Source organism: Plectropomus leopardus, chromosome 2 (assembly GCF_008729295.1).
Source record: "Plectropomus leopardus isolate mb chromosome 2, YSFRI_Pleo_2.0, whole genome shotgun sequence".
Taxonomy (NCBI): domain Eukaryota; kingdom Metazoa; phylum Chordata; class Actinopteri; order Perciformes; family Serranidae; genus Plectropomus; species Plectropomus leopardus.
This window is the reverse complement of record NC_056464.1, coordinates 17,770,150-17,796,691: the sequence shown is the minus strand read 5'-3', so window position 1 is coordinate 17,796,691 and position 26,542 is coordinate 17,770,150. Positions and strand designations below refer to the sequence as shown.

The 26,542-nt window shown below is 39.7% G+C and overlaps 1 protein-coding gene across 5 annotated transcripts; it reads left to right on the top strand.

Moving 5' to 3' along the window:
• Nucleotides 1-1,896: 1,896 nt before the first annotated feature.
• On the top strand, nt 1,897-25,599 carry zmynd8 (zinc finger, MYND-type containing 8). Of its 5 annotated transcripts, none has more exons than XM_042503116.1 (21): nt 1,897-1,965; nt 11,114-11,181; nt 11,985-12,130; nt 13,923-14,144; nt 14,347-14,460; nt 14,982-15,047; nt 15,243-15,335; nt 15,430-15,517; nt 16,389-16,444; nt 16,573-16,650; nt 16,770-16,885; nt 16,970-17,469; nt 18,908-19,042; nt 19,201-19,356; nt 20,608-21,141; nt 21,577-22,095; nt 22,886-23,079; nt 24,106-24,186; nt 24,297-24,375; nt 24,483-24,722; nt 24,892-25,599. In XM_042503116.1, exons 2-21 carry the CDS (start codon nt 11,157-11,159, stop codon nt 25,065-25,067), a joined length of 3,618 nt encoding a protein of 1,205 aa, XP_042359050.1. In that variant the 5' UTR covers nt 1,897-1,965; nt 11,114-11,156; the 3' UTR covers nt 25,068-25,599. The 5 variants fall into 5 exon arrangements, with proteins under 5 accessions (XP_042359050.1, XP_042359033.1, XP_042359062.1 ...); XM_042503099.1 differs by lacking the exon at nt 1,897-1,965 and adding an exon at nt 6,100-6,193; XM_042503122.1 differs by lacking the exon at nt 1,897-1,965 and adding an exon at nt 7,094-7,151.
• Nucleotides 25,600-26,542: the final 943 nt, after the last annotated feature.

Here is a 26,542-nt window from a genome sequence, read left to right as displayed (position 1 = left end):
TTTAGGTGAAAAAATTGAAGGGTGTATATACGGGGTCAAAATATTGTTACTTTTTTGTGTTTAAGTACAAGGCTGCTGAGAAGGTTCATTACCAAAGTCACAGCATTTTATGTTGTGCTACCAATTCATAAAATTTACTCAGACAAAGCTTTTGTTGGCAAACATAGTACTTCCTGAAGATTTACACAATTAGTAAAGATGGTTAATAACTCATTTGTACATTATTCACAGTACTGGTGCAAAACATGTTTAAATAGGCTAAAGATCAGTCTAGATTTTTTACTCATTGTTTGTTGTAATGTTCTATGACATTTAATGGCTCATGACAATTACCTAAGAAAAAAAGCCTTGTGCATTTTTGTTGTGTGTTTTTGGTTTGTTTGTATATCTGCCTGAGCCTCAATTACATTCCATGGACACCCAAAGAGGGGCCCAGTGGCCCTCTGTTTGTGCCCCTTCCCCCACAAAACATGGCAAACTGACCCCCCCCCCCACTGAGTGTGAGACACTTTATCCCATCCCCCCTCCCCACTCATCCTCTCTACTTTGAAAGGACAGGAGATAACAGTTTGAAAGAACAGGAGATAGCCCCATACTCATTAATGTATTCAGATTAGTTTACCTGCAAACAGCTAACAGCATGCCTTTCTTTGCTCCAATCCCATTTCCATCCCCCAAATTCTCAACACTTTACAGATGCAAAAGCACAAAAACATCTTGCATAACCGTAATCATCTATAGCACAAGTTATGACTTAATAAGATGACAACAAAGTTTGTATTTATTTTACAAGTTAAAAGTTCAGTTCAGGTTTCTCTGCTGTATTCTCTATTCAACTATAACAATAATCAAAACAAGTCACTAAAACACAGTCAAATATATGTATGATCAGATTCTGATCCAGGTCTTATACACTTAAGGGACTGTGCATTAATTATCAGAGGAGGGAAGTGGCTAGGGTGTGAATTTTTTTTTATACCTTGACCCTCCACAAAGCTACAGATATTTTTTTTCCTTTAGCCTCCCTGCGTGACTGGGGGAAAATGAATAATGTGTCGAAGGTCTGCCAGAAATTAAAAGCTGAAACGATTCTGGCCATGATTAATGGTTAAATTTCAATGATTTTTAAGAAAACTTTTTTTTCAAACCTGTCAGAGGAATTTGGGGTTCAGAGGGAATTTAGAATAAATACAAATACAACCATACAACCACAACCAACCAAGTTATAGTACCTTCCCCGAAGACAATTTTAAAAATTTATTTATAACCAAATTAATTAAAATGAGATATATTAAGTATTTATAATATTATTCTAATTATTAATTATTATTAGCTATTATTTAAATTATTATATTTAATTCAATCAATGTATTTATTATTATCATTATTTTTTAATTAGGTGACATGCCTCCCCCTTTTTGCACCACCCCTCCCCTCTCATAAACAGTGAACAGTCTCTAATCAATCATCTCTTTTTGGGAAAAGGAAAAAAAAGACAATTTGTAAAATGTCTTCAATGACAACATGAATATGATCTGTTTAACTATCGCAGAAACTACATAAGCCTATGTCTGATTATTACTCTAGGCTCTAAGTCTGGAGCGGCGGATAAAAAAAAGCATTTTTTTACCTAACAGAAACTCTCTGCAGGTACACAAATGTATTTTTCATTGGCAGCTCAAATAAATGTCAATGCCATTGTGAAATATAAATAAATCATAGGCTACTGTTGATTCAGACTTCAACACAGCACGTGAGATTTAAAGAATACAACAGTCCTCCTAAAACGACATTTACATGTATTATATTCAAGGCCTTGAATCCAAGGAGGACTCAAAACCCTTCAAGGACTGAGCCGAGCAGGGAAAGTCTAGCTACGGCGCCATCTTGGGGCGAGCAGGGCTCGGTACCAGTCGGTCACTTGTGAAGCTCGCGGGTCGTCGTGTGCAGTCCTGACACTTACCGGTAAGTCACAGAGGAGACTGACAGGGGTGACAGTGATAACCTGTAAAGTAAAGCGAGATAAGGATTTATGTGTGGTGTCAGCAGAGTAACCATGTTTTTGTCGTTCAAACATGTGATAAATGGACAGGCGTAGCGCTTTCACGTCGTCCTCAGCGGAGAGTCCCTGTTTAACTTTATGTGTTTTTGGCGGAAGCTCATGGCTAACATTAACTTAAGTTAACTCACTAGCTAATTAGCTAGCCTTACTGAATGTCAGTTATGCAAATATAAGCATCATTTGTCACAATTTTAGATTAAACTTCGCAATTTTATAACGCAACTTACACTGGGAGTAGGAAAGGCAACCTTTTTTTACTTTAAAAAAAGGAGTCACTTTATAATATAGATAACGTTAGTTTACTAGTAGAGAGAGACTAGCTTGCTAACCGGAGTAAGTCTAGCTTAAGTTTTCATCTTTTAAAATTTAAACGTTGTATTGAACAAATTTGATGTCCCTACTTTTCTGACAAACTACATTTTCGAGGCTTTTCCCTCCTCCAAAACTTTTAAATTCAGTTTACCATTCTGACAAAAAGATTTTTTCTTTATTCAATGCACCGTCTGTATTTAGCTGACACGTGTCATTGTGTAAACATCTCTTCCTGGCCTGCACTGATTTTAGAAACTTATACCGTTGGTGATGTCCAAAAGCAAGGTTGGATAACCAGTCAGAAACTTATTAAATCTGTTACAAAGTCTAGTTGTAAGATGTAATAATAATAATGATAATAATAATAATAATAGAACATGCCCTCCACCCCACCCCTCCAAAAAACTAACAAACCAACAAAAAAGACAATAACAACAACATGAAAGAGGACATTTACAGCATACATTGATCCAGAAAAGGCATAGTAGATGCAAAAAATATTACTAGAAAGTATGGAGTTAAGTATCTGACGCTTAAAATTTTCCAGCAGATGTCCCCCAAAGCTATCATGTGCCCTTCAAGTATTAAAACAAAACATAACGACAGAAGTAATAAAACATAAAGGAAACCTACAAAAAGCAGCAAAGCACCGGCATCATTAAACAAATCATCAAATCATGAACCATTAAATAAATAAATAATAAAACATAAAATATGTATAAACTGATAATAAAATGTACAATAATCAACAGACCATAGCATAGCAATGACTGAAAATCTGTATGGAATAAGATGCAGTGGATGAATTTAAAGTGTGTAAGCTAGTATAAAAATATTTTAAGAGCAGTTTTGAATCCTGTAATGGAGTCCAGTATGCCGATGTGAGGAGGAAATTAGTTTAGATTAGTGAGTTTATTTAGTGAGTTTAGTTTAATTTACCTTTGATGTTTGGATGCTGTATAGAAGAAGGCCCTAGCACTGACTGTCCTATGTCTTGTTGACAAGGGGCACACAAATGGCATATTCCTAAAGAATGTTTTTTTTCTTGCTCTTAATATACTAACACAGAAATAGATATACAGCTAAACAAGACAACACAGTGACAACAACAATGAAAACTGTACACATTTAAATGATAGCAATAATCTGATGGCCTGTTTGGACAAAAGGGGTAAAATGGGATACCTGGTCAACTTATTTTTTCTCTACATTATTATGTTTGAGAATCTCTTGGAGAGTTTGTTTTGGGCTTCTATAAAGTTTTCCCACAAGAGGTCGCTGCTGTCTTTCTTCCTGTAGAAGGAGAGGCCACAGCAAACTGAACAGTGCAGGCAGGTGCTTCTTAGCAGCCTAATTACAATAAGCTGAGTATAATTAACATTATCACCAAGTGAACAAACATAGAATCCCCTTATATAATATTTGAAGTACAGAGAAGCAATCATTTGTTTTACCCCCAAAACAAGTTAGCCCAAAATATTGAATGCTTCATACTACAATACATGACATGGGGTAACAATATTCATGTCTGTCTAAAGTTTTGAATAACCTATTCTGCTGTTTAATGTTAGGTAGATTCACTAAGTTCCATTTCAGTTTTCACAATGAGCATTGAGCCTAGTCTACAAACAAGCAGTTACCAATTAATTCTTATAGATTTGAATTGTTATGTCACAGTTGCAGTACACAGATGAATCACACACACACACACACACACACACACACACACACACAATAGCACAAAAAAACAAATATCAAAACACAAGTGCTAACATAAATAAAAGTAAAAAAGTATGCCCTAAATAAATCTGTATGCATACAGCGTGGCTATTTTTTTAATGTGTATAAACTCAATATCTATGTAATTTGCTTTGCTAGTTTTTCTACAAAGTTTGCATTCAGTTCTAAATGTTTACATTTGATATTGCATAAATGACAAATTTTTAGCTATAAAGTTTGAATAATTCTTTTATCTTTGGTTCACTCCCTCACACATTCAGCATGTCTGGCTTTTAGCAAGACACTAAATCTCTCTGCTGCTTGCTGTGTCTGTGCTGACAACTCTCTGGTATGTGTGTGATAGAGCTGCATAGGCACTGCATAGTGTTGCTCGAGTCAAAAATGATTTTTAAGACTGTGAAATATGTAAAAAAAAAAAAAAAAAGACTTCTGCCTGTTAAAATGATAATGTATTTTTAAAAAATTAGTTAATTGTTAACAAAATGGTGGAAGGGAAAATAAACATCAGATTAGGCGAGACCCCCCCCCCAAATATTGTAAAAGCTGTGCTAACATTTGCCAATGGACAATAACTTGTGTAAAATGAATGAATTTTCAAAAGCAAACTTTGAAGTAATTAAAGTGTACCTCAGGGATGACATTTTTCTGTAGGCATACGTGGAAGTAGCATCCCACTGGTTCCCTCATCATTCTTGGATTATTGCAGAAAATAAGCTTTTTTGTTAAACAAATATTGACATGTTTTGTTCAGCAAAACAATCTTCATAAATGAACATTTCTTTTATTATTGTGAAGCCTAAATGCAATTGGCAGTAGTAAAAAGCTAATGTTAAGCTATAAATGAACTACACAGTTGCACGACTTAGCGTCCCTACCACCACAAGGCTGTGAAGCCATGTTTAGTGTGGTGATGTTCTGTAGTCTGATTTAGCCACTTGTCAGTAACCACCTTTTTAAAGACAGAAAAGCTTCAAAATTTTAGAAGTGGGCCATTTACTGACTTAATTAAGTTGTAGAACATAAGCTTGTGTTTATCCAAGGACCTTATTTCAGGCATCTAACCAAAAACCCATTAAAAGACCACTGATTTCAAGAACAGGGAACTGGGAGTGGTAAAATGCTAACTCATGCCTGAGATTTAGGACTCATTACTGCAGCACTCCGTAACATTAATATTAGTTCACATGTCTCCATATAATGTACATTTGGCAAACAAAAAAGTAACCAAATGGCTCCTAAAGTGGCAAGATTGCAATAAATGCAGGACAGTTCTGCTCATAGTGAACTCTGGGCCCCGTATATTTTCCCCACTGAAAATCTTGTTAAAATCTTGTTGAATTATGCTCCACGGTTCAATGGTATTATCGAAACTGAAAGTTACTGTTTCTTTAATAGTGTAATCTTGGCCTTTTAGTTGTTAAGATACAATCACACCAGTTCAAAAGCCAGCGTCGGGCAAATCACATGACTGTAATTTAGTCTGCATTTTTAACATTGTTGTTCAGCCTCTATAGGTCAAAGAAACAAGAGTACATTTCATTCAGTGCTTGTTTACTCATTGCTTTTATTTGTATCGCACTTTTTATCTTTCACATAAAGGCTGGTTAAACTTGAGGGTGGGAACTCGTGATACAAATTCCTCCTTAAGAACACAGCCGCAGGACAGGCCTGTCCTTTGTGTGCACATCTGCTGCCTACCCATCGCAGATATACCAGAGGCCTACTTTATAGCGAGTTTATTAAGCAACAACAGCTGTATGGAGCCGTACTGGTAGAAAAAAAATGTGTACAGAGGCGTACTATTTTGATCTGGGCCTAAGTCCTCTTGCTCTGCGTTTTAGCTCGCCTGTGCTAAACAAAAGACAAGCAGCCAGGAAATGCACCAGCCAATCAGCAGCTGCCTTACATTCTGTCGGCATGCGTGGCCAGTCTGAGTGTGCCTTATATCAGAGCACTGAGTTGGACAGCTTGGAGAGCCGTGGCTGTGCTCTGAGCAGGGTGAGGGCTGACAGGACTGTCCTCCATGTTTTAATAAGCATTGACATATCACACAGAGTTTGTAGCCATGCATCCACAGAGGTAAGCCTTATTTTCATTCTTTTACATACACAACACTGTTGATAAGGCACCAGCCACTGTGTGTGTGATCCGTGCCTGAGTAATAATACAGGTTTTTCTGACAGACTGGGGGAGGGGGAAGAGTATTTCACCCCACAGCATAGGAGTGGAGCTTGCAAAGTATAGCATGGCACAGTACAACAGGCTGCTAACTGGCTGGCTGTCTGGACACATACAGTAGGAGGCCACAGGTCAAGCGTAAGGTCATTGTATATTCATAGCATACTGACTGAGAAAACCTGCTTTCTTTTGTCAAGATCAAAAGAGGATTGAGTTTTTGTGGCCACCCCTGGCCTGTGCTGTCAAGATGGCAGGCCTGGTGAGGGATTCAGGCAGGATGGGAGAGACAGGGAGCAGTGCAGAGGGGAGTCCCCAGAGGAATTAACAGATGGTAAACTGACAGCACAGCAAGTTTAATTTAGGCCTCAAACTGGCATGAGAGCCAGGCAGCGGGACAGTGTTGTTAATTGTTTGCCAGACTAGCATGGCAATGAAGAACTGTAAATTGCCTAATTTTTCCAGAGTTTACCCCAAAACCCAGTTCATCTCACCGCAGTTCCCTTTTTTTCACTGGGTTAATTAAAAATGCATGCTTTTAACAGGCCTAATCCTGTAGGCTGCTCACCAGTTTTCTAAAATACCAATTGTCTGTGTACTAAATATGCCGTAGCTGTTTATTTATCACAGGGTTGGAGGAATTGCCTGAGCCTAATGGTGTGCACTGCCTCCCAGTGTTGTTCTGTGCTGCTGAGTGTCAGCCATTTTAGAGAGCTTCCCCTTTCTGTCCCTCTGCTCCAAGCACACTGAGTATTTGTATGTAAGAGAGAAGGAAAGAAGGGAAGGACTTCCTCTGAAAAGGCTCTGCATAGAAACCTCATCTCATCCAGAGAGGCTTGAAAACCTGTTTGCAGTCGACCAGGTTAGCTCTAATTCTCTTTATATGTGATGATGTTGGGGATCTGTGTGCATGAATCAGATAAAAAAAGATTACAATTGTTTTATGATTGTATCTTTTTCTACCATTTTATCAGTGTTGTTATTATTTAATATATTCTAGGTGGCATATCTGATATTTATTTTGTCATTATTAGTAGATGATGTTTGACAAATTAAAATACAGCCAGGGGAACTATGGTCTGGATTTAATGGTGCGCATAATGTTGCTTGACCAGAGTTCAGGAGCAGTCTGCATTGACTGCAACAGCAAATCCCCTCAGTGTTTTGTGAATGGTGCTTGGTAATTCGTCTAATCCCTTCATTCCACTGTGGTGTGTGGATTGGTGTGGGCACCCTTAAATCTGCATTACACCGGCAAACACGGCCTATTTAGTTTGATGTCTGTCTCTGAACTATACACCAGTTGACATTCTTGGACCTGTGTAGATGATGGTGTTGGCCTTGACATTTTTGGCCTAGATGTGTTTCTGTATTGAAGAATGGTTTATACTTGTGTTACGCTGAGCATGCACTAATATGTTTTGTGTGCATTGTTTGTGTTTATGCTTTTAAGTTCTGTATTGATTACATGAAATGCATACATTTGGTCAAACAGAATTAAATTCCACAGAAGGATGGAAAATATATATTATTGCTCTCATTTTTAATATTTTTCATCTTAATGTTGCTCACACTGTCTCCAGGCTGATATTGATTATGAGACAGTTTATGTTGAAGAAGCATAGCAGAGAGAGGTGGTGAGGGAGGAGGTTATGTCTTTCATGCTGTCTGGGAGGCCTGTGACATTTTCAGTCCTGTCTTTGTGTCCAGTGTTAGGCCCATGCTCCATATCAACATGCTGGGGCACATAATAAGCTGCATGTGGTCTTTTACAGCAGATTCGACTGGTGCCGTGTGTACGTGCTGTGTGTGCGGTGCGCACAGTGGTCAGAGAGAGAGAGAGAGATAGAGAGAGGGGGGGAGAGAGAGTGTGTTCAAAATGGATGCCATACACATACACTGGCTGAGAGCACAGCGAGGGAGGAAATCTGATCCTCTCCCTGTCAAGCCTGTAGAGCTGCATCTTACATGTCTGATAAAAGGCACACGACCCGTATATGTCTGTGTGGGGTTTAAAGGGAGCGAGAGACTCGGTTTTCAGGAGGTTTTTAACAACAGTGAGGAGCAGTCCTCTCTGCATTGCAGCACTGTGGCTGAGGAGAGCGGGGAGAAGAGAGCCTGTGTGGCACACCGAGCTGAGCACCCAATCAGGCACCTCCGTGTGGTGCTCAAGCCAATCGGCAGCCTGCAGCCGAGGTTAAAGATTGACAATTGCAGGAGAGAGCAGCAGGGAGAGAAGGCCTTCTGGGAAACCTGGACCCATCTTTTCCCTCATCCCCCAACGCCCTCAATAATTGAAAAAGATTAAAGAATAGGCTGAAGAATCTGTATGTGAGTAAGGAAAAAAAAGGTATGCTGTTGATTTCCTACATTGAAGCATGGGTGTTGTGGCAGTGGTGGGTGTGGAAAGGGTTGAACCAGTAGGTTACAATAGGCTGTTTGTGTGATCTGTGGTCTTTGATTTAAAAATGTTTTTGTCAGGATGGGCAGCATTGATTTGTGTCCTTGTGCCTGTCTCTGTCCCACTCTTTGTCTTTTGATGCTGTATTTCCTGCTCTGGACAGGACAGGATGTTGCTGGGCTTGATTGTCTGAGGCTGTCCAGACAGGTTAGATGAGGAGGCCAGTAAAGCCATTTCACTGCACTCCTGTCTATCTCTGCAGATGTGCTGTGCTCCTGTCTGATATTTCATCCTTCTTTAGTGATGGAGGAGCAGAAGGGGCGTTGATGAACAAGATTGTTGAAAAGGAAGCATTATTTTTGTGTTCATTGAATTCCTGCTTATTTTTCACACAAACATTCAAGTGGTGCTTTACTCAAGAGTAAAAACTGGCAAAATAGAAGCCATCTGAATGGTGAGGCCGCTGCATTTGCAGTGGCGTCAGAGACAGTGGCAACAACAATAGGATCGACAACAGGGTGCCTGCAAACCAAGGTGAATCATGTTAAAGTGATCCCGAGAAAAACCTGTTGGGCAGATTTTGAATAGGAGGTGGTTCACAGCAAATTGTAACTTGCATTTCGAGGAAACGTTTTTCATCAGAACTGGGACTGTGATTGTGCAATCAGTCATGATATGCTGTCTGTTATTAGGCCACATTGAATATTACATGGTTTTAAAACAACAGGGAAGTCTGAACTACATGCTTTTCACCTGCTGGATGTCAGATGGTTCAGACGCTGCAGATTCTACTGTACTGTGTTTTCACATTTCCTATTTATAGATCCTCGGTCAGTGGAGAAAGGTGCCTGCTATTTATGATTGGAGAATGGCCCGACACATTGTGCCGCCTTTGCTCCAGTATTGGTTAACTTTCGATGTAAATGAGTTTAAAGTACATTAACAATATATCACAAAGGTGTGGTTTAATTCTGCTCTAGAGCTTACCATTTTTTGCATGTCTTCAAGCTGTTGATGTATGGTGTGAGTGATGTAAATGCAATGTTATCAGCATTGTCAGTCCTGATGGGTCTTGAAAGTTGTATTTCATTTTTGGTAAAATGACTTTAAAGTACCTGTACCATGTCTTGCATGTATACAGTATGTCTGATATTTTGGAGACAGGTTTCCAGTTGTTTTCATGCAGACTATTGTAATGTGTTGTTGTGTTTGTTAAAGTCACATGACCTTTAGCAGAGAAGAAATTGCTGAAAACTGTGTTTTTGTTAACTGCGTACAGTGCTGCTGGAATCATACTCTTAAAGTCATATTTCAGTATTTCACTTAACAATGAATGGTTGGTGAAAAACTTTCACAGACACAATCATCTAGCATCCCATAACTGGTGAATGCTTTATTCACTGACTTCATCATTCAAAGCCCTTGAAACCTGTGTTATAAGCATAGCACTTTGTCAGAAGTAGTGTTTTGAAGATGTGTTTTAATACAGTTTTTTAAAAAGATGATTTATGATGCTTGTGTTCCCAACTGAGCAGCCCAAATCTAACAGAGAACTAAAATCATGTCGAGAGACAGCCTGCTGTAAAAAATGGACTGTTCTTTTCTAGAATAACCCCACTGTAGTAGTGTGAGTGAAATTTATTAAGAAGAAGATGGAACTGCTTAATAAAAAAACTCTGCAGGAATGTTTTACTGACTTGAAGGTCCTGTGTTTAGAATTTAGGGGCATCTAAATTACGAGAAGTAGTATATAATATTCATAACTACGTTTGCATTAGCTTATAATGACCTGAAAATAAGACATTTGTGTTTTTGTTACCTCAGAATGAGCCATTTATATCTACACATAGAGTGAGTCCTCTTCCATGGAGTCCACCATGTTGTTCCACAGTAGCCCAGAACGGACAAACCAAACATTGGCTCTAGATACGTCCGTTAGCGTTTTCGATATATACCAAAAAAGGATTTACATTTCCTCTAATGTAGCACACAACTGGAGGGCAAAAATAATCACAGTTGTTCCAATTTGTTGGCACATCAATCAGTTGTGTTTGGTGATATGAAATGGTCAGATTTTAGTTCAGATGCAAAACTTGGCCTTCAGTGGCGGTGAACTTGCTAGGCCAGTAACTTTGGATGTTGCATGTGCTAAGGACATAATCGTTCATTACACATAAAGTTTGGCATTTTTGGGAGCGTTTCTTTTCTGTTTTAATCAGAGCTGACAGGAAATGAGGGACAAACATCTTAAACCCCTCAGTCACCAGGATGTCCCAACTAAAATGTGTCTCTAAAGAGCATTTTGTTCAAATTGACAACTACAAATAACGTAATGATAACAGCATAAGTAATAGATGTGAGGATTTTCAACTGTAGGTCAGGCTTAACTGATAAACCTTTTATGATGCTCTTTTCTGCATCAGTTTATCAGGGGAAGAGGATAAGTCTGAAATTACAAGAGAAGGAATGGAGATCTCAACACGATCCAAAGGTAAGAACACGCTGTACAAGTTTGATTTTGGATAGGTTGGCAGAGCTCTGTGTCTCTACTCATGCAGTGATGTGTAAAGTAGTTGTTGAATTGGTATTATATTAGCCTATAAACTGTATGAGGTGTGTTAGGATTCTTCAAATCCATGATTCAGTTTATTTATTTATTTTATTTTCGAATCACTGATGGCTATGCCACTGTATACTGTCATGTCATGATTTGTAAAGATCATCATTGCTGTGATATTACTGCCATATATTTCCTGGACCATATGAGGGCCATTTGGTCAATTAAAAATAATTGATTTAAAATGTAATAATAACTGATTTCACTAGTCAATTGGGAACAAAAAAGAAGAGTCACTAGATGGCAGAAGGGTACTTTACAACACCAGCTTGCATTTCCTCAGTTTGCTTTACGTTCACTTTCGCTTCACTAGCGTAAGCTACAAACTAGTGTTCCGGTCAACCAAGCATTTGTTGTTTACATAACTAACATTTCATGTTCGACTCCGGCAGTGGCCATGGTATCTGGAAAAGTTTAGCTGCAAACCAGCAGTAACCATGCTGCGTCGTCTTTAAAATGTCATTTTTTTTCTTTGGCCGAATGCAAGGAAAGGGGGGGTTATTTCAATCAATTATCAAAGCATGTAACTCTCCATGCTTACTAACTTCAACCAAGATTGATTTCTTAGAGTGTAGGATAACTGAGGTGTGTCATTTCTGTTATTTTCCTGCTTTCAGAAGGCCATCAGTGTGACCCTCTGGGTTTATGTAATTTTTGACCTTTGTCTGCATTTCCAGACACAGGGTCATCAGAAAGGGTGACCCAAAAACGAAAGATACCGAGTCCCTCTCATTCGTCTAATGGTCACTCCCCTGCTGAAACGTCCCCCTGCCCAGTGAAAAAGAAGAAGAAACCAGGTGCTGTTAGCAGCAGCAAAGACCAGGTAACAATCACCAAGAAACAGGATTTAAACCTGCTATCAGCCTGAACTGTTGTTTGGTTATAATATTCAGACTTAAATTAAAACAGCATTTGAGATTTTGTTTCAATCATCAAGAGTTCAGTCTCTTTGATGAAAGATGTGAACAAAGCAGTCTCATGCACAGAGGAGTTGCACACCTGTGCCAGTGCACGGCTGTTAATGCTGAAGTGATTAAAATGGAACGGTTTTAGCAAAAATGCATGTGTTTTGGGAAATACGGCTAGATAAATGAGTCTTGGATTATACTGCTCGAGTTGTGTGAGAGTTTGTGAGTTAAGTTATGGTTTGATATAGTTTTTCTGTTGTTAAATGCGTCCTAGTTTTGCAGAAACACCCTACTCCACCTCAACAACACTAGGCACAGTTAAACACATCCCCACCTCGAAGCTGCCCAGTATTACCACAACTGTTGGCCACTTTGCAGCTCTGCTGGAGCAGATAGTGGTGAAGAATTAATTTCATTTCTCATAAAAAATGGGATTTTGTGTATTTTCTTCTTCAATGTGCCCCTTTTGCCATTGTCACCAGTATTTGTCAGTTTGCTCAGGGGTTAGGACAAAGTGATTTTGTGTCCTGCTTTATATTATTGCTAAACTGGCAAAAGTGGCACTATACACTTTCCTGTGATACTTTATAATAACTTGTTACAATTCTTTCCTTTTGTTGCATACATTTAATAAGATCTAAACTGTTCTGTATTGTGGTTGTTTGCAAGACTATGGGTATTAGAAATCTGAATAATGGCACATGGTTCCATATAACTTAGACTCTTTGCACTTTAATACATGCTGTTTTAATTCTAGCTGTCATAAGTCCAATTCCTGATTCCATCAGAGGCTAAATATTGTGATATAATAACAATATATCACAAGTTACCCTGTTATTTCCACGTCTTGTCGGCTTCATTTAGAAATATAATATATTTAAATATAAATTAGTATTTCAAGAACAGTATGAGGCATGTTATTAACATGTTATGTCACTGTTCTATTTTATGGTGTTATTATTTTAGAGTATGTCACATGTCTGTCGTATGAATATTTTTGCACACTTTTACGTAATTGTTCAATCTCATTGGAAACTACTGGTAATTAGAGCTGTGTTTTGGCAACAATCTGGTGACATTATATGTATTATGATGCAGGGGTTATGATCCAGTGAATTGTGATAGTGTAAACAGGGCAATATGCAATGATTGTTTAAAATCTAATTTTAGGAAAACTGTTAATGTTAGCACGCCTTCATGACTGTCTCTTTCATATGTCTGTGTTTCTTTGCTAATGATATGTTGTTGCTTTGGAGTGGAAAAGATAGATTACAAAACATCTATCTAGCAGTCAGGGAGTTAAACACAATACAAAATGAACCACTGCCAGGAATATTTGCGTGTAAACTATTAATTAAAAATGAATACAGTCTTTTTGGTAACTGATACAGCATTGCAAAACACAGTATCATAATGTCCACATTGTTTGCCTGTCTGCACATTGGTGATGGTTGTGTTCTGAAACACAGACTCAAATCAGAGACCTGAACCTAAAAAAACGTGACTTAGAATAAATAAACGGACCTGGTGTCTTTAGAGGTCATTTCTCATCTCATCAACCAGCAAGTCAGTGTGTAACACAGCAGTCTGTGTTTTGGACCTATGTGTGCCTCTTTTGATGCTGTGTGTGCATGCCTGCTTGGCTTCTCTAATCTCTGGCCTGATTTTGACTTCCCCAACTTTGTCTTTCTTTTGCCTGCATTCCAGTCAGAACTAAGACATGGTCCCTTTTACTATGTGAAGCAGCCAGCACTCACCACAGACCCTGTTGATGTTGTACCGCAGGACGGCAGGAATGACTTCTACTGCTGGCTGTGCCACCGCGAGGGCCAGGTGCTCTGCTGTGAGCTCTGCCCCAGGGTGTACCACGCCAAGTGCCTCAAACTACCAGCCGAGCCCGAGGGCGACTGGTTCTGTCCGGAGTGTGAGGTACTCACCCAGGAGTGTGTAGAGTGTATGGGTGTTGTGAACCACATTTCAAAGCCTTTAGTTAAAACCTGTGTAATATTTGTCTGATTATGGAGGACCTATAAGTAAGTTTGGACCTATGTGATTAAAAAAAAGTTAGGCCTGCATACATTTTGTGCAATAATGGAGTAAGGACAACTGTTTTCCTCTCAATGTCTTCCAGAAAATTACAGTTGCTGAGTGTATAGAGACTCAGAGCAAAGCCATGATGATGCTAACTATAGACCAGCTGTCTTACCTCCTAAAGTTTGCCCTTCAGAAGATGAAACAGCCAGGTGTAAGTACTCTGGTCCCTCTGTCTTTTTATGGAAATTATGCTGCCAAACTGATGATATTGTTTCAAGACAGAGAGTCTAATCACAGATGGGGTATACTGTATATTCTCATTTCTGCCTTTTCTAATTGAACATTCAAATTCTGCAATTTCGTTATGCTTGCATAATGAAAAAACAGCTCTTGAATCTTGAATTTTGAGATTTATCACTTGGATATTGGCATGTGCTCTTTTCTAGCCAGTCTTAATTTTTAGATTGCTTGTGCAACCAAAAGACACGCTTTTGTTCTGGCCATCATTTTTCCCATGAGTCGTGCCAGATGTTAAGATCTGCACCCTCAAGTACTACCTGTCCACATTTCAGTCCAGCATGATATATGATTGATTTGCATGTGCAAATTATATCAAATAACAAAACTAACAATCGTAGTTGTACTATAATGGGCCTGTCATGGCTGGAAACCATGAAGGTGAAAGTGCTAGCTGGTGGTGAGGATACAGCTGCCCCTCTCACTCTCTTTCAGGATCATCCCCGCTTGTCATCTCGCTCCCCCCATGCAGCTTCCACGCAGAGAAAGACTTTTAATTGGGTAATAAATTACACCACTAACAAGACCCCGTCATGATTTCTTCCTCCACTGGTTTTCCTCCTTTTGTTTGAAGCGGCTTTTAGATTTTCTCAGTAGTAGCTTGGTGGTAGCATGTTCATTTGCGGTAGAGGGGAAGGTTGTTTAGTGAATTTGGCCCGAGAGTTTATTTTTCTTTCTGTCTACCCTCTTTTATAGACCGAACCATTCCAGAAACCCGTGTCTCTTGAACAGCATCCAGATTATGCAGAGTACATCTTTCACCCTATGGATCTTTGCACACTTGAGAAGGTAAACTCATAAATCTGTCACTTCTTCTTCTTTTTTTTGATAACAGAAATGTATAAATGTTAAAAAGTTATTTGCTTTGCTTTTTGCATTGCAGAATATTAAAAAGAAAATGTATGGCTGCACAGAGGCCTTCTTAGCAGATGCAAAGTGGATTTTGCACAACTGTATTATATACAATGGAGGTATGTTTCACAGTGTGGAAACCATAACAAGAATAAGCTTGAGTGACACAAATAAAATTGATATCATGCTATATAGTTTTAGGGCCTGTGTCCCCACGGTGTTGGGTAGTGCGTCATCCCAGCACTTCATATAAAAAGCCCTTCCAGCGCTCGTTTTATGAAGTGCTACATGTCGTGGCCTTTGCTTCTGTGAAAATATCTTCACATTAACGTTTGCTTGGTAGCTATCATAATGCTAACAGTTAGCATTAGCATAATGTTAACAGAGGGATGACTACACAGCTAACACAAAGGTTATTATGGTACCTTGATAACAGCTCAACACAAACCTCAGTGCCTGGCTGATCTACTACAGCAAATAGTCTTTTCTGTCTTTGTTATGATTCAGTTTTTCACTGAAACTTCATATAGCTTGGGATAACTAGCGAAAGGAGTGGCAGTAACAAGACCAGCACCTTACCGAAAAGTTCAGAGATTTTCAACTGGAAGACCTTGGAGTGGTTGCACAAAAAAGCCACAGTGCTCTGAAAAATATGCTTGGCGCAGCGCTTTTTCTCTCAGCAGCTGCGTACGTTTTTTCCTCACTGGGAAGAATTGAAAAAAAGATGCAAGAAAAAAAATGCTATGCTAATTGATGTTGGTGATATCAGCTGTCTTCCAGTGTTGATTATCAGCTGTCAGTTACTTATTTTGTTAGTTTTTGTTTACAGTTTGTTCAGAATAATAAATTTGAATAACTGAATTTTGTAAAATGATAACATACTGGTATTATTACAATACAATTCCATGTGATTATTAAAAAAAATATCAAGTATTGAGCTTTCTAGTGACTATTTCTATTGTATAACATAAACCTATGTTCTTGTTTTAGGGAATCACAAACTCACAGCTACAGCTAAAGTGATAGTAAAAATCTGCGAACATGAGGTGGGTGTGTGGGTTGGGTCCAAAAATTTTTTATATTTGAGCTGGATTTTGATTTGCTGATTGATTAAAATCCCCAGACATAACAGCTGAAACTTCATTTCATTTGTCTCTTGATTCTTTAATTGCAGATGAACGAGATTGAAGTTTGTCCTGAGTGTTATCTGTCTGCTTGCCAAAAGAGAGACAACTGGTTCTGTGAGCCTTGTGTAAGCTAGCTGAGTAACTTGACGTTTCTGTTGATGGTTCCACCAGGTTGTTTACCCTTTTAAACATAAATCACTGGAATACAACCACTTAGTTCCAGTGTTTTACTGTATGTCTGCAGAGTAACCCACACCCTCTAGTGTGGGCCAAACTGAAAGGATTTCCATTCTGGCCTGCTAAAGCTCTGCGGGACAAAGATGGACAAGTGGATGCGCGCTTCTTCGGTCAGCACGACAGGTATCAAAACCATTCGTGCATCAGCTGCTCAGTTACTTGGGCACATTTCAAACTTTGTTTAAAATGTCACATTTAATCCCTCAGGGCTTGGGTTCCTTTAAACAATTGCTACCTCATGTCCAAAGAGATCCCATTCTCTGTGAAGAAGACCAAGAGCATCTTCAACAGCGCCATGCAGGAGATGGAGGTCTATGTGGAGAACATGAGGAAAAAGTTTGGAGTGTTTAACTACGCCCCCTTCAGGACACCCTACACTCCTGACAACAACTTCCAGATGCTGCTGGATCCCTCCAACCCCTCATCCACCCCGATCAAACCTGAGAAGCAGGAGAAGATCAAGCTGAGCTTTGATATGACGGCATCCCCCAAGATCCATTTGGCCAGGACCATACTGTCTCCGGCTGGAGTGGGAGGAAGCACTGGAAGTCGCCGGCTCCCTCTCAGTGAGATGCCTCGCTCCCCCATGAGCACCAACTCCTCTGCCCATACTGGCTCAGATGGGGAACAAGAGTCAGCAGACAAGCCCCAGACAAAAGCAGCAAACAGCCAGTTCGTTGCAGGAGAGGAGAACATGGATTGTACAGGTATTTCATCAGGTGTATCCCAGAAAACAGTGAGAGGTTGGATGACTGCTGTTTAACCCTTTGAAACCTGGAGTGACATAACTTTTCTTGTGCTGCTTTCAGACTCCTTTCACAAGTATTCAAACCTGTAAACCCTGAGCAAAATGGAGCGATTTCTCTTGAAACATGTTAAAAAGGGCAATGAGCAAGAAATCTTCCACATTGCAAGAAATTAGCAGATTTAGAAAATTACTTTTAAAAAGCAAGGGAAATATGTTTAGAAAAAGGGGGAAAAAGTTATAATTTTTAAAGAACTTTATTTCAGGTTATTTACTCTTGTTTTTTTTAAAACTATTTATTTTATTTTATTTTTTTAACTTTTCAGGTTTATGTACTTTTTACTAATTCCTTGCTATTTTTGGCTTTTTTCTTTTGCTGTTAATTGCTCTATTCCCATGTTTTTGAAAGGCATCAAGCCAATTTGCTCAGATTTTGAAGGGTTAAATGTCCAGTCGAGATGTCCCATTATGGTTCAAAAATTGTTTTAAAAAAATTAAAGTTGTTGGCAATATTACCTGGGCGTCCAAGAAACATTGGATTTTGATGTTAACACAAACAAATGTGATTCACACAGAAGTCAAACCTCAGTCTCCTGTATGAAAGTCCCGTGCTTGACCCATTCATCCACCATGACTCCTTCCATGTGTCATCTGCCTCTCTAGCAAAAAGCACTGGGGTTTAACTGTCCCATGTGCAATTAAAGATAGTATGGATAAAGACTTTTGGCTCTTTCTTTTTTTAAAATATATTTTTGGGGGCTTTTATTGCCTTTAGTAGATAGGAGAGATGTAGCATGAAAGGGGGAGTGAAAGAGGGGATGACATACAGCAAAGGGCCGAGGTCGGACACAAATCCGTGGCCGCTGTGGCGAGGACACAGCCTCTGCACATGGGGCGCCTGTTCTACCAACTAAGCCACCACGCGCCCCAACTTTGGCTCCTTCTAACACCATGTGCTTATAAAAAATCAAAGAAACAGGAATATGACTTACACACGATATACATGGATGGCGTAACCATCTTTTTTATATACCTGTCAGTGGACATGGAGTGGACGTCACAGTGTCACACTGATCACAACCATTTAACAACTACACAAGTAAATTGCTAACAGAATTATATTGTATTCAAAAGATATGTGCATTTGCTTTTTAATAATAATACGATCAATATTTCCAGGTTTGTCAGAGATGGTTGGACTGGACCATTATTGGATGTGGAAACAATGTCACCATCTGGCTGTCCACCATATAATCACATTGCAGATTTTTGCAGGACCAATTACGATCAAGGACCCAACATCACTGTCCAACCCATGTTTGCAGGGATTTTAGTGTAGCTACAAGTTTGTTGTGTCAAATGAGAGGACATTTAATTAAACAGTGAATATCTCTAAACAGCATCACCTGCCCATCCACGACCTGGTCCTGCAGGCACTTCTTTGGACAGCCCTAAACCATTCCACTCTCAGGCTCCAGGCATCCCCAAGCAGGAGAAGACACCACCGACAGGAAGCATCCTGAACCTCAATCTAGGTGAGTCTTTTATGGCACTTATGTAACATGCATGAAAGTCTTTGATAATGTCCATTCTTTGCAAATATAGGTCACCATTGGACATGATTCTGCTAGAATTAAAGTCTAGATATTGCTTATATTTCTGTTTGGAGTCATTTCACGTTGTATTCTTCCAGATCGGAGTAAAGCAGAAATGGACCTCAAGGAGCTTAGTGAAACGGTTCAGCAGAAACAAGGAGCCACACCGGTCCTCACTTCTCCTAAAAGACAGATCAAGAGCCGTTTCCAGCTTAACTTGGATAAAACCATTGAAAGCTGCAAGGCACAGCTGGGTTGGTATAGTATGCTATATGCTATAAGTTTTTTTTGTGATCACTTCTTCATATAGACAAAACAAAATTGTAGATCACTAAACACAAAGGGAACTTCACTCAGGGAGCAGGACTTAGCCTGCAGAATAATGCAGAAATAACTAAATGAGGACGATGAACATTAGTTCACAAATAAAAGGCCTAAATAAAGAAAAACAATAATGAGTCAACGTGAATGCACACGTAAACAGAACACCGTGGATGCAGAACAGTGTACAATTATAAAAAACAACAGAGAACACAAACAATGTTTTCTAATTACAAACACATAGAATTTAAAAATGCAAAGACCAGTTTATGTGCATGGCACATAGAATAGTGAGAGGGTTATGTGAAAGGGAATGAGGTCAAGGCGAGGCTACAGGCTGGGTTTAGTTAAACATCTGGATGATCTTAAAAGCTTTAGACTAGTTATTTATAGTAATTAACTCTAGCCCCATTAATTCTGGCTGTGGACCTTTCACGTAAACAAACATCTGAAAAGAAAAGTTAGCCAATTTAGTATTTCTGTTGTTTATAGTCAGCAGGATCATTGCCCTGTTTTAGAAGTTGTTTAAAGAAGCACATTTTGGAGATGTGGATATAACGTGGTGTGATGAAATCGGTCAATATTTATCCAGTTACTTGCTTATTTTTGCTTGTTGCTCATGCTGTGTTTACGCTACGAGGGGCATAGCAACAGCATGATAAGCCACATTATCGCTGAGTCGTTGAAGTTTTGCTCAAACTTCTATTAACAGGTCTTCACAGGCTTGTGTGTGTCTGCTACCTGTCACAGAGCACCTTAACTGATTGACATCTAAATATCTTTGCTTTTGATCAGTGTATGAGCCCCATTTTAACATCACATTTTGCCGTTCTATAACATCACCCTGTGCACCACAATGCATAAAGCTACCACTGCACCAGCTTGCTAAGCTAAAAAATACAGTGCCACAGCTAGAAACAAAAATATATGATTGGTTGATGCTTCGCCGCATCATTGACGCTGAAATAGTTAAGGCCAGCTCAACTTTGATTTGTGGCACGTCACACTGTCTGCAGCGACAAATGTTGGTTGTCAGTTTGTAGCTTCATGCCACCGGCTTCCATTCAAAAAGGCTTGTAGCTCGTTGCTATGTCGCTCATAGTGTGAACACAGCTTTAATAGCTGAACCTTATAACATATTGAACGGTGATGTGACATTTCCCTCCTATCACTTTGTTTTGCAGGCATAGATGAGATCTCTGTCGATGTGTATAAAGGTGTGGAACATAGTGACACAGAAGACTCTGATAAATCGGACTCCAGTGACAGTGAGTATGCCAGCGATGAGGAGCAAAAGACCAAGGATGGCCAGGATGCAGCACTTGATGATGAAGCCCAGAAGGAGCCTACCAAAAGTAAAGTCAAAGACAAGCCCTCCCCAAGTCAAGAGAAGGAGGCTAAAGCTGATACACTTGTGGCATCTGAGACTGAAGCAGGTGATGTTACTGCAACAACAACAGATTCTCCAACTAAGGAGAAAATAAGCACGGATTCTGAAAAAGAGAGCCCAGAGAAGACCAAAGCACCTCCAGCATCACCTGGTCTCAGGGACAAGGCTCCAGTGAAAGAGGAGGCAAAGCAGCCTGTGCCAGTGGAGGACTCTGACTCAGAGAGAGAGCTGGTTATCGACCTTGGAGAGGAACACGGAGGCAAGGACAGGAAAAGGAGCCGGAAAGACAACACCACTGCTAAAGAGTCATCTGCTGGTAAAGCTGAAGGTAAGAGTTGTACTTTTCTCTGCTGATCCCACAAGAAATAATCCAACACACACTGGACGTGATGCCCATTCTTAGTTTATGGAACACAGAAACATCATTATAGTGACTGTTTCCACGTACTTTCTCGTTGTCTTAAAGCACAGCATCATCATATTCTCTATAATCGTGAGCTAAACTGCCTTATGATACCATAGCTGTAGTAAATTTCTTAGCTTGCATTCTAACACAGAAATAATACAAGTAATGTAAATATAAAGCTAACCTTAGCATAGTCCGCTGCTATTTAAATTATACAGGAACTGTAGTAAAAACTTAAATAATATCAGAACATTTGTAATATGTCTTATACCAAAACAAGCAACTAAATTATGTGATCAGGTGGCTCTTACAATCAACCTTGTAACTGGTAAATAATGTAGGTACTTTCTCTTTTAGGTAAAGCCCTGACGCCATCATCACTCCCGTCTCAAAACAGTACAGCTCCTTCCACACCCTCCAGTGTTTCCACACAGTCCCCTTTGGCCATTCCTGTCACCATGGTCTCCTTCACAGCTCCCTCGCCTGCAGCCATAAGCCTTGCAACAGTGTCCAGTGCCACAGCAACACCCCCCTCTTCCTCCTCCTCCTCTGCCTCCCCCACACCAGCTTTGAAGAAACAGCGACCCCTGCTGCCCAGGGAGACGGTACCGGTGGTGCAGAGAGCTGTGGTGTGGAATCCCAGTGCCAAATTTCAGACCTCCTCTCAGAAGTGGCACATGCAGAAGGTGCAGCGTCAGCAGCAGAACCAGCAACCTGTGGCGACCACGCAGATGCAGGCGTCGTCTCCCAGGCAAGGTCAGGCTCAAGTGCTGACACAGACGCAGGCCACTGGGAACGGCTCGACAGCGGTGTCCTCATCTTCAGCACAGCAGTCTTCACAAAGTACGCGCTATCAGACCAGACAGGCTGTTAAAGGTAAATAATGTTCCAGGTCAGGGTTCCCACAGTATTGGAAAAACCAAAAAAGTCATGGAATGCCTGGAAAAGTCATGGAATTAGCAAAAATCATTGAACGTTTTGGAAAATTCATGGATATAGTTATGTATAATGAAATCAATTGTTACAGTTATCTCCTGTAATGCAACATAGCAAATGTATTTCCTGTAAGTTAGCTGTTGACATAACATAGCTCAAACATGCATCAACTTAGAGCTCCATGATATATTGTTTCAGTGTTGATGCTGCAATGCATAGCAGTTGTATCGAAGGATGTGTAATGTCAGTTAAGAAAAATTAACTGTAATTACTAATTTGCCGCTTGATATTAAAGGAAGTCTTGTGAGGTTTTCTTATTTTCCATGGCCCATACTGGCCAAGACTTCCTCTTAAAACAGGTTACTTTTCTTTTGTGATGTAGTGTGCTGACACACGTGAGAGACACACGTGCGTGTGTGTTGTACGTACTGTAACCGGGCCGGCAAGTGACACAGTGAAGCACATGCTTTTACCCCAAATGGAAATGTGGGTGCTTGAAAAGTCTAGGAAAGGTTTTGAAATGTTGTCCATAAATTGTGAGAGAACCCTGTACTGTTCCAAATATGACTTTACACAGTGTGTGGGCCAGTATATATCAAAATTTACTCATGTCATAGCATTTAGAAAATCCTAGAATTTACCCTCTACAGCAACAAATTTGATGGCTAAATATTTCACTGTCCATTTGTACCTAATGTGTCTGATTTATAGTGTTTTCTAATTCCTGCAGTTCAGCAAAAAGACACTCCACTCAGCACATCCACGTCGGCTGTCACCCTCGTATCCGGTAGTCCAGCATCTGTAGCCATGATGGCAGCATCAAGTTTAGCCACAGCTGCTACATCTTCACCAGTGGCAACAGACTTGTATATCCCCACTGCCTCAGCGGATGTAGCTGCAGACATTGCCAAGTACACAAATAAAGTTAGTATAATTTTTGGTATACATTTGCTTTACCTCTGACTTTAGCCCTGTTTGATCTTTCTCTGGCTAAAAAAACCTAGATAAAAACAAGCGCTGAGAGCAGTTTGTTTTATTTCTTTGTACAAATGTCTGCTGTCTAATACACGTAGATACACTCGATTCCAGTCTTGATAGTTTTCAAACTACATATTTTTGACTTTCGTATATAAAAGAGACTTAAAGACCTCAAGACAAAGAAACCAGATTAGTCTTGTTAGTAGGGGTGCGATGGTTCTGAAACAGAGACTGGAACTGTGCCACAAACATCCTTGATCTTGCAGGTCTGCCCTCTGTGTTATGGTCTCCTTCCAACCTGCTGACACTAGGACTGCTGTGGGTGTGTCCTGTTGAGTCTAAGCTCTCATTATGTTATGGGATGGAGCTCTCAGGATGTCTGCAAAAATTCCATTTACAATAGCATCACCCAAATTTATGGATTAGCGGAACAAGACAAAAACAGACTGGAGGGCAAGTCTTTCTCCCCACAACACCGCACATTCGAACCAAAGTAATACAAAATGCCATACAGTGTTTATCTCTGTGTACATGGTGATGTACTCAGGTCTGCTGAATGCTGATTTAGAGCATATGATCAAAGTGCTTGAGACCCGCTACAGTGTGCCTTCCCATGTGCATTTGAGTCAGTCCATTGTGCCTGCCCTGTATAAACGGCAACTTCATGCTGCAGTTTGGGAGTTGTTGTTTATTTTTATTGCAAAATGCCAGTATTAGAGTGCCTTAATTCCTACAGTAGAAATTATGGCCAATGAGCTACCACTGGATAGTCACATTTTTCAAAATAAATGAAAAAAAGTAAATTTATGTGTTTTTAATTTTGTTTTGTTTTCCCTGCTTTATCAAAAAGTGACCCAGTGAGCCAAAAATCGAGGTACATACATAATTGTGAACTTTGTGTAACACTGCACCCCTCGTTGGTAGGGCTAATGTCAGTGAAATTTCAGAATTGTATGCTCCACTCTCTTTCAGATAATGGATGCAATCAAAGGTACAATGACTGAAATCTACAATGACCTTTCTAAGAGTACTTCAGGGAACACAATAGCAGAGGTAGGTGTTTCCTCTTGGCCCTGTAGAGACTCGATACTATACTGGTCGTAAGAGTGGCTTTGCATGTGACCCTTCACTTACTCTAACATACTTACGGGTTTTTAATTCAGATAAGACGACTGAGAATCGAAATAGAAAAATTACAGTGGCTGCATCAACAAGAGCTGTCAGAAATGAAGCACAATCTCGGTGAGAGTTTCATCAATCAACAAAATACTATGCATGTAGTCGTCTTTCTTCCAAAACTGTGTGATGAGTTTACTTGTGTTTGATGATGTTTGTGGTCTTGGATGTAGAGCTGACAATGGCGGAGATGAGGCAAAGCCTGGAGCAGGAGCGAGAGAGGTTGGTGACTGAGGTAAAGAAACAGATGGAGCTGGAGAAGCAGCAGGCAGTGGACGAGACGAAGAAGAAGCAGTGGTGTGCTAACTGTAGGAAAGAGGCCATCTTCTACTGCTGCTGGAACACCAGCTACTGTGATTACCCCTGTCAGCAAGCCCACTGGCCAGAACACATGAAGTCCTGCACTCAGTCAGGTAACAGCATGCTGTTTTTTTTCACACAAGGAGTAAGGGCTATTGTTTTTTGGGTTTTTTTTGGCTCGTTGCCCTGTGTAAAAGACTCCAGTCCTTTGCCTGCCTGCATAATCGCAAGCCATATTTTCGTGCATGTAATAAATATTTTTCACTTTTGTTCTATTTGTAGCCACAGCCCCACCACAAGAAGCTGAGGCTGAGTCGACAGTAGACCTTCCAAACAAAGCTTTAGGGCAGACTAACAGTGGCCCAAACTCTCTCAGAGACACGCCGGTCTCTGCACCATCTGACAAAGACTGTGACATGGAGAAAAGCACGGATAATGTTGCTGTCACTTTGTCCTAAACAAGCTTACAGTACTTGAAAATGTAAATGTGTATAGATTTTTTTTCACTATAAGGATATGTCTACGTAAATTGTTCTGTTCAAGCAGCTGTTAAGGGAGCAATCAAAATTCTTTTTGTTTATATATTTTTGTTTTCAGGGCTCACACACTACCCCCACTGCACACAGTGGTCTTTACATTTTAAATGTGGAAACAAGACTGACAGAAAATAGTTATTAACCACTACAGGGGGCAGTTTAAATAATGTATACTGCGTATTCATGCACTCTTTTGCAGTCTATAGAGAGCTGTCGGTATAAAGATCTCAAGAGCATGCCTGAGTGTCAAAAAAACATACACATAGTGTAAAGAACAGCAGTTAAAGAGTTTAGGACTGCAGAAATGTAACCCATGTTAATGGACCACAGAGATTTAGATTAGACCTGTGACAGAAATGTCTGTAAATTCCTTATTTTGTATTCTGTTAATTTATTTGTTATTCTAATGTTGCCTGCTGTATACTGCAAAGACAATAACAAATACAAACATTTTAAACAAGCTGTTTCTATGGTTACCCTGTGCACCAAGTAGTTATGAAGCAGTCTGCAGAATGTAGTTTCAACAATAGGTTTCAACTTTTGAAATTGCACAAGTCCAAATATATACAATTTTAAACAACCTTTAAATTAATATTCTTTCACTTGAGCAACATCTTGGAAAAAATAAGCAAAATCCTTTTTGATATATCACTATTCCTTCTTTAACATCCATTTTATATTGCTGTGAAAACATCAACATTTCTCCTTCAAACAGCTGTATTTATTCTATTTATTCAAGTTGCTTGCCTAATTCTTGTTTTTACTGAAAAGAGCTTGAATGCATCACAATGTTAGAGCAGCCTCCTTGAGTGAGTTAAGGTCACAGGCTGCTCAGAGGTAACATTAACTAGCTCTCTTCCTGCCGATTTAAACAGAGATGTGCTGTTTCTTTTTCGTTTTCTCTGTCTCCACATACACTCCTCTCAGTGGTGTAGTGGATGTTGATGAGGTGGGCGTACCACGAGGTAGAGGGGTGGGTTACAGAGGAGGAAGCAAGTATTGTCTTTTATATATGTGGATGTTTTTTTTGTCTGATGGATGGGTATACTGTAAACGGCCGGGAAAAGGCTGACGTCCACTTGACTCGAGCATTGTGACAGTGCATTTTAAGTTATATCATATAGACGTTACAAGGAACCTTGTTCATGTGTTGGATTAATTTTGATATATCTTGTTTTTATAAGATAATATTTTGTCAGCTCCACGTTGACTGCACTTTTAAATCTAATGACTGAGGCACATTTTGATATTTCAGGACTTGGTATGTCAGATGTCCAGTAGAACAGATTTTCATAAGGCAATTAAAGACAGACTTATGAGAGGTCAAAATACTGCAGTTCTGTATCAAATATCAACTGAACTGTCACAGATGGAAGATGAGAAATATGACTTTATGA

Bases quoted from the DNA above. Each gene is read 5' to 3' on its own strand.
- zmynd8 (XM_042503099.1), top strand. The intron at 14,461-14,981 runs GTAAGTACTCTG...ACTCTCTTTCAG, and splicing joins AGAAGATGAAACAGCCAGGT to GATCATCCCCGCTTGTCATC. The intron at 24,723-24,891 runs GTAACAGCATGC...TTCTATTTGTAG, and splicing joins GAAGTCCTGCACTCAGTCAG to CCACAGCCCCACCACAAGAA.